The sequence below is a fragment of the Dermochelys coriacea genome, chromosome 12 (genome assembly GCF_009764565.3).
Source record: "Dermochelys coriacea isolate rDerCor1 chromosome 12, rDerCor1.pri.v4, whole genome shotgun sequence".
Classification (NCBI taxonomy): Eukaryota; Metazoa; Chordata; order Testudines; family Dermochelyidae; genus Dermochelys; species Dermochelys coriacea.
Window position 1 is genome coordinate 3890888 of NC_050079.1, and position 15660 is coordinate 3906547.

At 44.6% G+C, this 15660-nt stretch overlaps 1 protein-coding gene across 13 annotated transcripts in view; it reads right to left on the reverse strand.

Annotated features, from left to right (window-relative positions):
• The window catches only part of KIFC3 (kinesin family member C3), a 46951-nt gene that overhangs the window by 21105 nt on the left and 10186 nt on the right, over positions 1–15660 (reverse strand). For 11 of the 13 annotated variants that reach the window (XM_043495085.1, XM_038368471.2, XM_043495087.1 and 8 more), the window contains 2 exons: positions 14460–14640; positions 7926–8122 (listed from right to left, as the gene is read on the reverse strand). In XM_043495085.1, coding sequence (XP_043351020.1) covers positions 7926–8122; positions 14460–14640 — 378 coding nt within the window. Of the gene's footprint in view, positions 1–3902; positions 3957–7925; positions 8123–14459; positions 14641–15660 lie in introns of those variants that run through there. The other 2 variants (XM_043495091.1, XM_043495090.1) reach the window with 1 other exon arrangement.

Consider the following 15660-nt stretch of genomic DNA (forward strand, 5'->3'; position numbering starts at 1 on the left):
AGAAACCCTTCTTGTTACTCTTAACATCTCTTGCTAGCTGCAACTCCAGGTGTGATTTGGCCTTCCTGATTTCACTCCTGCATGCCCGAGCAACATCTTTATACTCCTCCCTGGTCATTTGTCCAATCTTCCACTTCTTGTAAGCTTCTTTTTTGTGTTTAAGATCAGCAAGGATTTCACTGTGAAGCCAAGCTGGTCGCCTGCCATACTTACTATTCTTTCTACACATCGGGATGGTTTGTCCCTGTAACCTCAATAAGGATTCTTTAAAATACAGCCAGCTCTCCTGGATTCCTTTCCCTCTCATGTTATTCTCCCAGGGGATCCTGCCCATCTGTTCCCTGAGGGAGTCAAAGTCTGCTTTTCTGAAGTCCAGGGTCCGTATTCTGCTGCTCTCCTTTCTTCCCTGTGTCAGGATCCTGAACTCAACCATCTCATGGTCACTGCCTCTCAGGTTCCCATCCACTTTTGCTTCCCCTACTAATTCTTCCTGGTTTGTGAGCAGCAGGTCAAGAAGAGCTCTGCCCCTAGTTGGTTCCTCCAGCACTTGCATCAGAAAATTGTCCCCTACACTTTCTAAAAACTTCCTGGATTGTCTGTGCACTGCTGTATTGCTCTCCCAGCAAATATCAGGATGATTGAAGTCTCCCATGAGAACCAGGGCCTGCGATCTAGTAACTTTCGTTAGTTGCCGGAAGAAAGCCTCGTCCACCTCATCCCCCTCGTCCGGTGGTCTATAGCAGACTCCCAACACGACATCACCCTTGTTGCTCCCACTTCTAAACTTAAATCCAGAGACTCTCAGTTTTTCTGCAGTTTCATAGCAGAGCTCTGAACAGTCATACTGCTCTCTTACATACAATGCAACTCCCTCACCTTTTCTGCCCTGCCTGTCTTTCCTGAACAGTTTATATCCATCCATGACAGTACTCCAGTCATGTGAGTTATCCCACCAAGTCTCTGTTATTCCAATCACATCATAATTCCTTGACTGTGTCAGGACTTCCAGTTCTCCCTGCTTGTTTCCCAGGCTTCTTGCATTTGTGTATAGGCACTTGAGATAACTTGCTGATCGGCCCTCTTTCTCAGTATGAGGCAGGAGCCCTCCCCTCTCGCGCGCTCCTGCTCATGCTTCCTCCCGGTATCCCACATACCTCAGGGCTCTGGTCTCCTTCCCCTGTGAGCCTAGTTTAAAGCCCTCCTCACTAGGTTAGCCAGCCTGAAGATGCTCTTCCCTCTTCGTTAGGTGGAGCCCATCTCTGCCTAGCACTCCTCCTTCTTGGAACACCATCCCCTGGTCAAAGAATCCAAAGCCTTCTCTCCCACACCACCTGAGTAGCCATTCATTGACTTCCATGATTCAACGGTCTCTACCTGGGCCTTTTCCTTCCACAGGGAGGATGGACGAGAACACCGCTTGCGCCTCAAACTCCTTTATCCTTCTTCCCAGAGCCACATAGTCTGCAGTGATCAAGGTCATTCTTGGCAGTATCATTGGTGCCCATGTGGAAAAGCAGGAAGGGGTAGCGATCCGAGGGCTTGATAAGTCTCGGCAGTCTCTCTGTCACATCATGAATCCTAGCTCCTGTCAAGCAGCAGACGTCTCGGTTTTCCCGGTCAGGGCAGCAGATAGATGACTCAGTCTCCCTGAGGAGAGAGTCCCCGACCACTCGCCTCCTCCTCTTGGGAGCGGGGGTCGTGGAACCCCCATCCCTAGGACAGTGCATCTCATGCCTTCCAATCGGCGGAGTCTCCTTCTGTTCCCTTCCCTCAGATGTATCATCTAGTCCACTCTCTGCTTTAGTACCTGATTAGTGTTAGTATTGTTAAAACAAGTATTCAAGTTCTAAAAATGGGCTTAGTGTCTAGACTTTATTGAATGCTTGTAAACTGCTTTGTGCATTAAATCTCCATTATAACATCTGTACACCATATTGTAAGGTAATATTTGAGCATTTGCACTGTAAACCTCTGTAGCTGTGTAAGTCACCAGATTGGCAAGAGACATTAAATTAGTGTGTAATGCTGGCCTAAACACAAAGTGTCATGTCCTGTTCCACAGAGAAGGCCCATCAACACTAGAAGAACTATTGTGGAACATCAAAGAAGATAAAAGACTTTGTTGATTGCTCCCGCCCACCCCACCCCCACCTGCCAGTCCCCAGGAAGAGGAGACATGCAAGTGAATTCCTCCCATCAGCAAAAACAACGAGGAGTCCCTGTGGCACCTTAGAGACTAACAAATTTATTTGAACATAAGCTTTCGTGGGCTAGATGCTTATGCCCAAATAAATTTGTTAGTCTCTAAGATGCCACAAGGACTCCTCGTTGTTTTTGCTGATACAGACTAACACAGCTACACTCTGAATCCTCCCATCAGGTGAACTAGTAGCTCAAACATCCCTACATAGGAGAAACTAACTCTATTCTACTTAGACTCTAGAGGGAAAGATTTCTAGGCATAAGCATGAGGGCCCCCGGCTGCTTAATGTAGGCTAGCCCTAAGGGACATATAGAGCGTGCTTATTATACAAACTTCTATTACCTTTAGAGTGTGTGTTCATTTACCGGCTTTAACCTTGTAAATAACTCTTTTGTTTCCTTTTCCTAGTTAATAAATCTTTAGATAGTTTGACAGGACTGGCTACAAGCTTTATCTTTAGTGCGAGATCTAAGGTGCAACTGACCTGGTATACATGACTGGTCCTTTGGGTCTGGGAATAACTGGACTACTGTCTCAGAGTAGCAGCCGTGTTAGTCTGTATCCGCAAAAAGAAGAGGAGTACTTGTGGCACCTTAGAGACTAACCAATTTATTTGAGCATAAGCTTTCGCGAGCTACAGCTCACTTCAGTCTCTAAGATGCCACAAGTCTCCTTTTCTTTTTGTGGACTACTGTTGTGAGTTTTGGTGTAGGGAACCATCTAGCACAAAAGCTAGCTTGCCTAGGTTGAAAGATAGATCAGAGTACCCAAGGGAGCCATCTGTGACTCCACAGTTAGGCTGTTATGTTGCCTGAGAAGTTTACACTTAATAGGTGAAATCTACGTACAGAACTCATTGCCAATTTGGTGTTTGTGACCTGCTTCTCAACAGTCTTCCCTGGGGTTGGTACCCACACTCTTGAGCCACTCCAGGACAGCTTGACAACCTTCCCCTCTCTCCCCTGCACCACACACACACACTTCAGACTTCTCCTAAGTTTACATTCTAGCTCTCAGTCCCACCTCTTTGATTGGTGTAGAAGCAGGGTCTTTAGACACGAAGATCTGGACCCCAATTCTATTTTCTCCCATCTGAGTGCTCAATGCAGAATGAAGATTGGGGTGGCCAAAAGTGGTCCCATAGTAGCTGAAGAGCGCTCTACCCCCTGGCTTTCATCAGAGCTATCTCAAGGGGTCTCTAACAAATCTTTTGCTTCCCATGCCTCCTTATGAAAGCAGACAGAGCAGAGCACACTCAAACGACATCCCTTCCCTCTCCTGGGGATAACCATTACCAACCCTGGACACAGACCCTAAAACAGGAGCTAAGAGGTGGGTCTATGGAGCTTTTACATCAGCTTGGAAAGTCCCCTGTGCTGGGAGTGGATCCCACCAGAGAACTGAACCCAAACAGTCTTTCCACGATGGAGTTACTATAAGTGGTTTGGCTCCCTGTGACAATTAATACCAGTTTTTACTTTTTAGCTTATAATAAAGGATCTCAATTTTTTCCCTATAGAGTGAACCATTTCTTAGCAGAAAGAGACTCATTAGTGCTTCCCCTCCACCTGTGATCATGGAACATCCCTGTGGCAGCCACAGCAGGCAAGTACAAGGGAAAGAAATGTTAGACTATTCACATACTCCAGCTTCTTTTAATAGCATTTAACAGCTGGAAACAAAGAGAAGGAGCTATTACCATGTGCCCACCCAACTCTTTGCAGCCCCTCAGTGATCTGTGGACCATAGTTTGGAACTGCTGACTTAAAACAAATACATGTTTACATTATTCTACAATTAATTAAGCTCAATGAAGTTACACCCATCTAATGAGGTAAAGTTAGAACGAATACTTAAATACATGGTATTACCATATTCTGAGATGCCACTCCACACTAGTTGTTCCATTTAAAAAAGTACACTGAGAAGTCATATAGAATATATGTATATAGTCATATAGTCATATAGAAGCCTAAAAATTAGGCTTTTATAAAGACAAACTTCTACAAAACTGAAGACCAATAGAATTAGGAGTTTGTTTTTAAACAAGATAGTCCCCAAATATGGCAGCACTGTGCAAGTGCATGAGAACCAGAAAGTGAAGAAAAAAGTAAAAAAAAGTTGCATCTGATTGATCTATTTTCATTGTCCAACCTGAGAGAAATGCAAAGAACAGATATAATGGATTAAAAATCACTTTTAATAATTAATCTTTTAATATCCATAACTTTGCTTTTAATAATTTTACTTCCCTTTAATATTGAAATTTTACACTATTTCAAAGCAACAACAACAGCATCTCTCTAAAAAGAGTAAAAACCTATGGACACTTACCATAGTTGGTCCTTATCGTGGGGACACAAAAACAAGTAAAAATCTATCAAAAGCAAGTCTGCATTACACATAGCCATCTATCCGTGAATGGATTTATACACTTCATACCATTCCAATGTCAGTCAGTCACCTAGCTCAGTCTTGAAATGTCTTTAGAATTAATAGTATTTGCAGAATTTACAGACAAGCATCCACCTGTGATACAAATGCCACTCAGAATAAGTGATTATCAGTACATTTAACATCAGAGTTTGTTTAACCCTAAATTCATTAGCAGAAAACTCACAGTGTTAAATTAGAAAATACCAGCTCATCTCTCTTCCTCAGCTGAAGATGAAGATAACAGGAGACACTGATTCACTTCACCTGTAGTGGAGACCCACCCCTTCCTGGAAAAATAGGTGGAGCCTGGTTGTTTGCCTGGCTAGACCTCACTGGTTGTATCTCCAGCCTGGCCACAATTGCTAGAAATGACACCCACTGGTTTTCTTAGCTATGTCTGGCACTTAGGTGTGGCCTTTGTATCTCTTGGCCTTTAAACAGGTTTCAGAGTAGCAGCTGTGTTAGTCTGTATTCGCCAAAAGAAAAGGTGTACTTGTGGCACCTTAGAGACTAAAAAATTTATTTGAGCATAAGCTTTTGTGAGCTACAGCATCCGATGAAGTAAACTGTAGCTCACAAAAGCTTATGCTCAAATAAATTTGTTAGTCTCTAAGGTGCCACAAGTCCTCCTTTTCTTTTAGCCTTTAAAGTCTCTTTAAAGAAATGGGACATGTTAATTTATCCTTCTCCTTTGTCCACATGCTAGCTAGTTGTTTTTCCCTAGCAGAGATCTGCCTCCTGTATACAATGTCACTCTCTCTCTCTCTCTGTTAGCTGGTACAGGGCCAGATTCTGCTTTAACTTATGCACACTGGTGTCATACAGAGTAACCCAACTGAACTCAATACAATTATTTGGTCATGTTTAGATCTGTGTAATTAAGAGCAGAATCAGACCATAGTCACATCTAGAGTTATAAACCAACCGCCCGTCCTACACAGAGTCTTTTTATTATGAGCGTGTAGTCCCACTTTCTCACAAATAAATGCTATTTTTTTGTGAGGGGGGGGAGGTTACCAGTGTCGCACAATCTTGCTACACTTCGACAAACAACCAGGTAATGACTTTAAAACATTTGTTGTTGTTTCTTAGAAACCAAAGAATGTCTTTATACTTCATGCACCATCCTTTTCCTCACATCCATCCACCCACATACCTATTCTCTTATCAGTTTTCTCCTTCTCAGCTGGAAAACTGACTTTTAAATGTGTTTTTCACTTCCTGCCTTTTGAATGACACTAGAATTAACTTGCTTATTTCATACCACAAACCTATTGTGCTGGGCCCTTTGTGCACTAGTATAATGGACAATCACAGCATAGCTCTGAGAGTAGGTTTGCTAGACAGCAATACTTGGTGCTTAACGAGCTCTTTTCATCAAAGAATTTACAAGCACTTCATGAGATTATTGAAATGCCACAAAACTGATTCAATAGAAGATTAGGCAGGGAACCTAAAGCATGCAGCTGTTTAGTGACTTGTTCAAAATCAGAAAAAGCCAAAGGCAGACCTGGGAATAGAACTCAAAGGCCTCATTCCTAGAGTCCTGCCCTAACCACTACACCAGCAGTTTTCAAACTCTTTGAGCTCAGCCCCTGCTTTGAGTTACAATTTTTGATTGTGCCCCACTGCAACCCAGACCAAAAAAAGAGGTGAGCTGGGGTGGAGGTGGCACCCGCCACACCAGGCTAAAGTCCAAGCTGCCTGGCGTCACCGCTCCCCCCAACATTCCTCCTGCACTAGACCCTGTGCACTAGACTAGACTGCAGCTATGCAGAGCCAACAGAGGGAGCACAACACATTGTGTATCTAGGTCTTGCAAAATATCTGCTTTAAAATATGTGTTTCTTAGCAACAGAATAACTGGCTCTGTGGATGAGGGGAAAGCAGTGGACATGTTATTCCTTGACTTTAGCAAAGCTTTTGACACGGTCTCCCACAGCATTCTTGCCAGCAAGTTAAAGAAGTGTGGACTGGATGAATGGACTATAAGGTGGATAGAAAGCTGGCTAGATTGTCGGGCTCAACGGGTAGTGATCAATGGCTCCAGGTCTAGTTGGCAGCCGGTATCAAGCGGAGTGCCCCAAGGTTCGGTCCTGGGGCCGGTTTTGTTCAATATCTTCATTAATGATCTGGAGGATGGCGTGGATTGCACCCTCAGCAAGTTTGCAGATGACACTAAACTGGGAGGAGAGGTAGATAAGATGGAGGGTAGGGATTAGGATACAGAGTGACCTAGACAAATTAGAGGACTGGGCCAAAAGAAATCTGATGAGGTTCCACAAGGACAAGTGCAGAGTCCTGCACTTAGGATGGAAGAATCCCATGCACAGGATTCTAGGGACCGAATGGCTAGGCAGCAGTTCTGCAGAAAAGGACCTAGGGGTTACAGTGGACGAGAAGCTGGATATGAGTCAACAGTGAGCCCTTGTTGCCAAGAAGACCAATGGCATTTTGGGCTGTATAAATAGGGGTATTGCCAGCAGATCGAGGGACGTGATCGTTCCCCTCTATTCGACATTGGTGAGGCCTCATCTGGAGTACTGTGTCCAGTTTTGGGCCCTACACTACAAGAAGGAAGTGAAAAAATTGGAAAACGTCCAGTGGAGGGCAACAAAAATGATTAGGGGACTGGAACACATGACTTATGAGGAGAGGCTGAGGGAACTGGGATTTTTTAGTCTGCAGAAGAGAAGAATGAGGGGGGATGTGATAGCTGCTTTCAACTACCTGAAGCGGGGTTCCAAAGAGGATGGAGCTCGGCTGTTCTCAGTGGTGGCAGATGACAGAACAAGGAGTAATGGTCTCAAGTTGCAGTTGGGGAGGTCTAGGTTGGATATTAGGAAAAACTTTTTCACTAGGAGAATGGTTAAGCACTGGAATAGGTTACCGAGGGAAGTGGTGGAATCTCCGTTCTTAGAGGTTTCTAAGGTCCATCTTGACAAAGCCCTGGCTGGGATGATTTAGTTGGGGATTGGTCCTCCTTTGAGCAGGGGGTTGGACTAGATGACCTCCTGAGGTCCCTTCCAACCCTGAGATTCTATTCTATGATTCTATAAGAGGAATTAGATCAGATATTGAGTGTGAGAGCACTTGGAACATAGCAATTTGCACGTAAGTTACAATGTTGGCCTAAACACCTTGGTCGAGATCCTCAAAGGTATTTAGGCACTTAACTCCCTTTGAAATCAATGGAAGCTAGGAACCCAATACCTTTTGGGATCTGGACCCTGAAAAATGTCTCGGTTCACTCCCAGAGTTCTTCCTCCCCCATCTTGTGCAGTACCTGATCTTGCAGTTGGACAGACACAGCAAGTTCTTCATTCTGCCGTGCAGAAAGTTTCTCCTGCAGTGCCAGCAGCTCTTCCTGCAGCTGCAGCTTCTCCTCCTGCAACTGGGCCATAGATTCCACCATCTTTTGGATCATAGGAAACTGACGTGCTCCTGACAAGCTGGAGCATTTCCCACTGAAGAATCTTCCACCTGCAACAAGAAGAGTGTTAGCATTACATTTACAAAGGGGCAGGTAGGTGTGAATGTATGGAGGTTGGTGGTGTGTGATGAAGTGACAGATGCATGCCATGAGAGGCCAGTAAGTGTGGACTAAAAGTAGGGCCCACTAAATGACTAAAGTGGAGCAGGAGATGTAAAGACAATAAGAAAAGGACCATAACAGCAGTGAAAACTCCAGATTCCTTCCTGAGCAGCACGGGCTAAACATGCTGTAGATGTAGAGGACCATTTCATGACTCCAGTTACCACCCACTGCTCCAATCAATGCTCTGAGGGAAGGAACCAGCAGTGAAGCTCGGGGCAGTTCTGCCAGCCCCCAGAAGGAGCTGCAGGGATGCTCCAGATACAGAAGATGAATCATTTGATTGGAAAATTTTCCTGAAATAAGTGAGTACACCTTTGAACAGTAATTTGTTTGAGAGTTCCGTGCACACTGACAGAACCAAAACAAGGCTGTGATTCTGTAAGCACGTAAGCATGTGCCTAACTACTCATGTGAGCGGTCTCACTTACCGTAGCAGGACTACAGAGTACCCCATAGAAAAAGTCACACACATGCTTAAGTGCATGTAGGATCAGGGCTGAAGAAAGTGTCGCAGAAGGCATTTAGACAAATCCTGACAATTCAATACCTTCAAATTTTTTTTAATTGTCTTTAAAAGATGTTCAATTCGTCATAGATGGAAAATGGTGGCCACTGAACCAACGGAAGCATGTGGGGAACAGTGTTCCAAGCACAGAGACGCAAGCGCACGTGTGAGAGAAACAATAGTGTGTGACAGCAATGACACAAACGTCACATCTCCACAGTCACAACCCCCCAGGAAACTCCCTGTTGGCGTTTGGCTGGTGGAAAGTACACAGTGAGCACACAAGTATGTGACGTTCATAAATACCCCACTGCTTCTGAGCCCCGGGCTGAGGAGTTCATCACCCACCGACTTCCACATTCCTGGCTCCACAAACAAGAAAGAAAACACACAGACAGAGCCCATGATTTCAATTAACACGTAAAAAAATGCTTTGGGGCAAACTGAGGAAAATAACCCAATACACCCTTCACAATGGGCAATAGTTCTACCAAGAAGGGGGCTGAGCCAAGGGGACTACAAGGCATTTCACTCTTGGCTGTGGCCAGTAAGTAAAGGAGAGCACCAGCCACAATCCAAAGCATGATACAAAAGGCTATCTAGTGAAGAGGATAATGCTGAGAGATAGTAAAGCAATCTCCTTCCTCCATGCCACATGCCGTAATCTCCTAACGGTGCTCCATGGTTACATCTCACTCATTTTCTATTTGTAACAATCTGGCCCTACAAAACAGTAAGGGCAGGTCTGGTCTGCAACTCCTATCGACATGTCTAAGTACTTACATGGCCCTCATAATGGTAGTATCTGAGCACCTCAGAGTCATCAGTGGATCTTATCCTCACAACATCGCTATGAGGCAGAGAAGTACTATCCCTCTTTTTAACTTTACAGCTAGATTCAATAACTTGCCCAAAGTCACGTACGATGTCTGTGGCTGAGCCAGGACTCAAACGCATCTCTCATAAAGGCTTTGTCCATTGACCTACCCACTAGTCCACCCTGCCTTTGCAAGGCCCTTATTTCTACCCTACTCTCAAGTCCCTCAAGTAATGTCAGGCTTTACTATTCATATTTTTTAATTCAGAAGAAAAAAAAATCGCACGAACTCCTACATTCAGATGCCTTGATCGTAAACCAGTGGCAGATGAGGGAGGGGCTGACAGTGGCTGCAATTCACAGTGGACAAACAACCTGGAAAAGTGAGGAGTTGTGGGAGGAAAGTGCCCTGCTATTTTCTCACTGTGCTGCCTTCATGGTAAGAGAACTGATGCCATAAGAGACTCAGCAGTAAGGAAACAAAAGGCACCTCACAGCTCCTCAGGCTTTATTGTTTTAACTGAAATTAATTATGAAGGGAGCATTATTTTTTGGAAGCAGGTTGTGGATGGCTTTATATGGTTTATATTATATTTGGGCTTGTATTTTTGATTGGAGAAAGGCTGCAGATATCCCCTATTATATAGACATACATGTTCATAGAGACGTAGCTGCACATACATTGTAGCTCTTGTAACTAATCCTTAAAGTACTTGCTAATTCCCAGGTGAAAGTAAAGGGACTGGCTAGTTCCCAGGATTTGGGGTGACACTACAAGGAGGCGCTATGGTGGTAAGGAGGGAGAATCTGTGGCCATAAGAAAGAGAGATTGGGTCAGGATTCCAGCCTGCCATACTACCCTGCCCTGCCTCTCACCTGGTTTTAAATAAGCACTACTGGAAATGACACAGTTCTGTGGCTTTAAGGGCAAATAATGGGGCTCATAATTGTCTGGGTAACTGCAAGCAGCCAAAGTTGCTTGCTTTATGAAAAGTGTATTTATCAGAAGAAGCTGCTTTTGCTGCAAGACTATTTTTTTTCCCCTGTAAACATTTGGTAGCTCTGTCTCTTTTTAAGACCCATGTTTGGACCACATGGAAGTGTTTAATATACCAGCTGTGGGCCTTTGATGTGTTCATCCCTGTATAGAGAAGTTATGGGATAATGGTGTGAGCAAAGGGCTGAAAAGCAGGTATTGAGTTCTAATCCTAGCTCTGTCATTGATTTTGTGTGTGACCATGGCCAGTTCAAAGATATAACAAGATCCAATGGCTGAATTCAAACTAGAAATAAGATGCATGCCAAGGGTTGTGGTGGATTCTCCATCACTGGAAATTGTTTAATCTAGATTGGACGTTTTTCTCAAAGATATATTCTAGTTCAAACGGGAACTCATTTGGGAAAGTGCTATGGATACAGGCAGTCAGAGCGGATGATGAGCCTGGTCCCTTTTGGCCTCGTAGTCTATGAATAGGGCCAATATTTTCACTAGTGACCACTGATTCTGGATGGCATTTTACCTCAATTTTTGGGTGCTTGAGACACCTTGAAAGTGACTCAAGTTGGGCGTCCAAAAGCAGTGTGCACTTTTGTTGGCTTTTAACCTCTCTTAGTACCTGAGTTTCTCTGTATGTAAAAGAGGGATAATATCCACCAGATGTTAATAAAAGAACCTGTAAAGTGATATATAAATGCAAAGTGTTGTTCATTTTGGAGCATTCTCACCTCAAAAGTGTTATCCTAGGTTTAAAGGAGATGTCAGGGCATGTATGAAATCACTGTGTATCTGTGTGTATTATCCATTTTAATCCTGTGCTGGGACACTGAATCGTTCTGCTAGGGAATCTAAACCATTCAATTTAAAACCATGGCAATTGTACCCAACTTAATTCAAACAAAGCATGGCATTTTTCTATGCTTTGAACATGTTCCCCTTTGGTACAGGGTATATCATCTGTTCCAACACGTTATTCTCCAGAAACCATTCTTGGGAAACTGGAAGCTTGGAAAGGCAGGTCTGCCAATGGAGTAGGCTGGCCTACATTATATAACTTATCACACAGACTTACTGGTTGGGAAGCTAATTACACAGCAGTATTCTATGTATGCTAAAGTTTAAAGCTAGGCAGACACTTCATACTGTGAGTTACACACACACAGCTAGCTCTGCCACACAGACTTTCATGCTTGTTCTGAAAAACTTTTAAAGTGGACATTAGTGACTTCCACAAAGGCTGCAGCAAGATGCGTACAGTCCCCAAGTATTCACAAAACATGCTGATTATATACGGGGCAGATCAGACCATAGGATTTATATGGGGCATTAAACACTGAAATTGTATAGAAGGTGCTGAGGTAGCCAGCAGTTGATGTGCAAAGCGTACAAATGAAATCTCCTGATATTTCAACACTTTCTGGCTTTTCAGCTTTTTTTAGCTAGGGCCTTACCAAATTCACAGCCATGAAAAACGCATCACGGACCGTGAAATCTGGTCTCCCGCCGCAAAATCTGGTCTTTTGTGTGCTTTTACCCTATACCATACAGATTTCACAGGGGAGACCAGCGTTTCTCAAATTGGGGATCCTGACCCCAAAGGGAGTTGCGGGGGGGGGGGTCACAAGGTTATTTTGGGGGGGGTCGCAGTATTGCCACCCTTACTTCTGTGCTGCCTTCAAAGCTGGGAGGCTGGAGAATGGCAGCTGTTGGCCAGGCGCCCAGCTCTGAAGGCAGTGCCCCGCCAGCTGCAGTGCAGAAGTAAGGGTGGCAATATCAGACCGTGCCACCCTTACTTCTATGCTGCTACTGGCAGTGGCTCTGCCTTCAGAGCTGGGCTCCCAGCCAGCAGCCGCCGGTCTCCAGCTGCCCAGCTCTGAAGGCAGCACCACCACCAGCAGCAGCACAGATATAAGGGTAGCCGTACCGCAAACCCCTCCTCCCCCCCGCCACTCCTTTTTGGGTCAGGACCCCTACAATTACAACACCGTGACATTTTCAGATTTAAATAGCTGAAATCATGAAATTTACGATTTTTAAAATCCTATGACCGTGAAATTGACCAAAATGGAAGTGAATTTGTAGGGCTCTATTTATAGCTGACTGTGTAGTGTCTTGAGCCTCTCTATTCTGCATCTTGCCAGAGAATGGGGAGCGTATAAAGCCGGAAAGCTTGCTTCACCTACGAGCAAAGCCGGTAAAAAGCTCAAGGAGCATTAGCAGATAGAGGGATCAGCAAAATTCAGATGAGCCTTTTGCCTCAGGTGGGCACAGCTAGAAAAGCAGCGAAAGGCTTAGCGAAGCAGCAGCGGGAACAGGGCCAGCACAAGAGGAAATAACTCAGCAGCAGCAGGGGGGGTTCAGAGAAGGGGGTACCACAGACTCGTGAAGATAAATTCTAGGTCTAACTCACTGTATACTTACTCTGGTTACGTCATTTTCACACACTAGTTCCCCTGCCTGAGAAGAAAGTTGCAGTTCATGTGTCTGCCTACTCTTTGCATTACTGTTTGTCTCTTGGAACCTGACATTTCCAGCTGGCATGCCTTACCCCTTTCTTAAGCTCCTTCCTGTTTCTGTCACTGAGACACCTCTTCCTCTCTCTGTGTAACATGCTTGGTGCTCTCACGCACACACTCTGTCCTGAGGCCCGCTCATGGCGGAGAGAGACATCTCCCACGGACAACCCAGTAAGTTCTAACCAGAGCACAACAGGGAGTGGCTCACTCTGATGTGTCTGGACAAGCCCAGGTAATGAGTTTCTGATGGAGAAAATAAATAATAGGAATCAAAATCCAACTTCCAGCACAGTTTCTGCATAGCTTCTTCCTCACCAAAGACACGAGGCCTGAATCTGTACAATAGGAATAACCCCCAGGAGTCAATGGAGTTAAACTGGCATTAGTGGATGAGAATCAGACCTGCCATTTCTCTCAGAAAGGTGAATATGCTTCCATGCACCTTTAGTGAAAAGCTCTTGCTTCACCTCCTTTTCCCTGCCAACAGACTCCAACCCTGAGGAGACATTTACATTCACTGGACTCTTGTACTAGCAATGTTGCCTATAGAAGGATGGGAAGCGGGACAAAAGGAGCAATAAGGACTCCATTTCTACCAAATCCACATTGTCCATTTTGGAAGTTAACCAGGGAGAGGGATAAAAAAGCTCTGAATAACTATCAAGAGTAGACCAGCCTCTTGAACACATTACAGTGGACACTGTCCTCAGCAGTTGCATGACAGCAAAGACGAGGTCCCACATTTGAGCTGTCAGTTTAACTGCGTAAGATTCAGAAGAGTATTTGGGCAAGAAGCAGCTTTCAAAGCAAGAAGTATAATCTTCTGAAATGCCATTTATCTCCTCTAGTGGGCAGGGGACTGAAGACAAAACCAGAACATTTAAATGAGACCCAAGAGCACAGAGACAGGCGCCGGCACTACTAGGCAAAACAGACACAGAACAGGATAAAAACTCAGGCTGAGGAGATGCAAGAGAGCAGGGATGAAGAGGAAAGGAGGCAGCAATGCACTCAGAGGGAATAGGTGGTTATAACTGCACTGTGATAACATTTCCTTAAAAGAGAAGAAATAAACAAGATCATTCTGCTTCAGATCAAAGGTTAGATTTATCTGTCAGTGACTTGAAGTGACCCAGCACAGCTCATTTTTGTTACCTGCCTGCAAACACCTGGTTTGCATTTGATCCTTCTTGAGTTAAACTCATTCCCTAATGAGTAATCAGGTTCTATTTATATAAAAGAATCATTGCATTAGCTGTGAGCGGAGGATATTCACTTACCCCCTAGCTCATTTCACTAGGAAGCAGTTGCTTTCTGATTTTGTTGCCTTAAGACAGAGACAGGCATAAGAATTAATGGCCATCAATTTTCATGCCTCCCCCTTTACCTGTTTTCTCAGCGTTCATGCTGCAGGCTTCCTGGCCCTGTGCTCCAGCGTCCCAGTTGTGAGCAGACTCCGGCCTCTTCTCTATGCCCAGCTTCTGGGTCCTACACTGAGTCTGTAGCTGATGATGAGTCTCTTCGTTCTTCACCTGACTCTTGTCCTTGCACAACTTGTCCTGCAAGGCCTGTGTTCAAAACACAACCATTTTCCCTTTAGAGGGCATTGTAACTCAAGAGGGCACAAACCCTCCCTAGACTTCTCACTACAGACTGAGCGAGATTTGACTGAGTGAGATTTTGAAAGGTCACCCTGTGCCCCAGGGTATTGAAATCATTACAGGTACCTCAGTATCACACAGTATTTCAAGATGTATTTCTGCTGTCTTCACATCTTCTTTGCTTCCCTGCACCACTCTAATCTGGTCAATTCCCTACCTGCTAAAACCAAACTCCTTCCATTGCCGTTCCAACCTAATCAAACTCCAGCCTGTGCCATCCCACTAAAGCCATCGATGCCCTCTTCCCCAGTGACCTCCTATGTTCTCCCACACTTTCCCTCCAGCTTTCAGCTCTCATCAACCTCTGGTTTCCAAAAGGTCAGTCAAAAGGCAAAAGACAAGAAGCAGCATACACATGGTCTCAAATACAAACTACAGACTGGAAAACAGCATCTCACATAGCCGTCATTTTTCAAAGTTCTGAAAACTCTATTTTGGAGAGAAAGGAACAAGGAGAAGACAGGTAGCAGACAGAAAATTAGATGGCAATGTAAGAAAAAAATAACACTCAATTACAGTGACTGAGGCTGATCCATTCATCGCATAGCAGGTGATTTCCTGGTTGCAATCAGATGAGCCAAGCCAAGATTGATGGGGAAAAGGAGGAGGGGGGAAAAAATCAGTTTCAGCAGGAATGAAATCAGACAGAGTGAATCAGAAACCAGAGACAGAAAAGATGCATTAAGTCATTTAGTCCATGTAGCCCCAAACATGGTTCCATGCAGGGATTATTCCTCTCACTACATTTGCTGGTGTTTTGTCCAGTCTAGTTTCAGATCACCCAAGCAATGAGGCTTCCACCACATTCCCCAGGAGACGTCACCAGAGCTTTACAGATTTCAGTGTCAGGAAGTTTTCACTGACATTCAATCTCGATTTTCCTTTCCTTAATTTCATCCCATTCCTCCAACTTACACCCCCATCCTT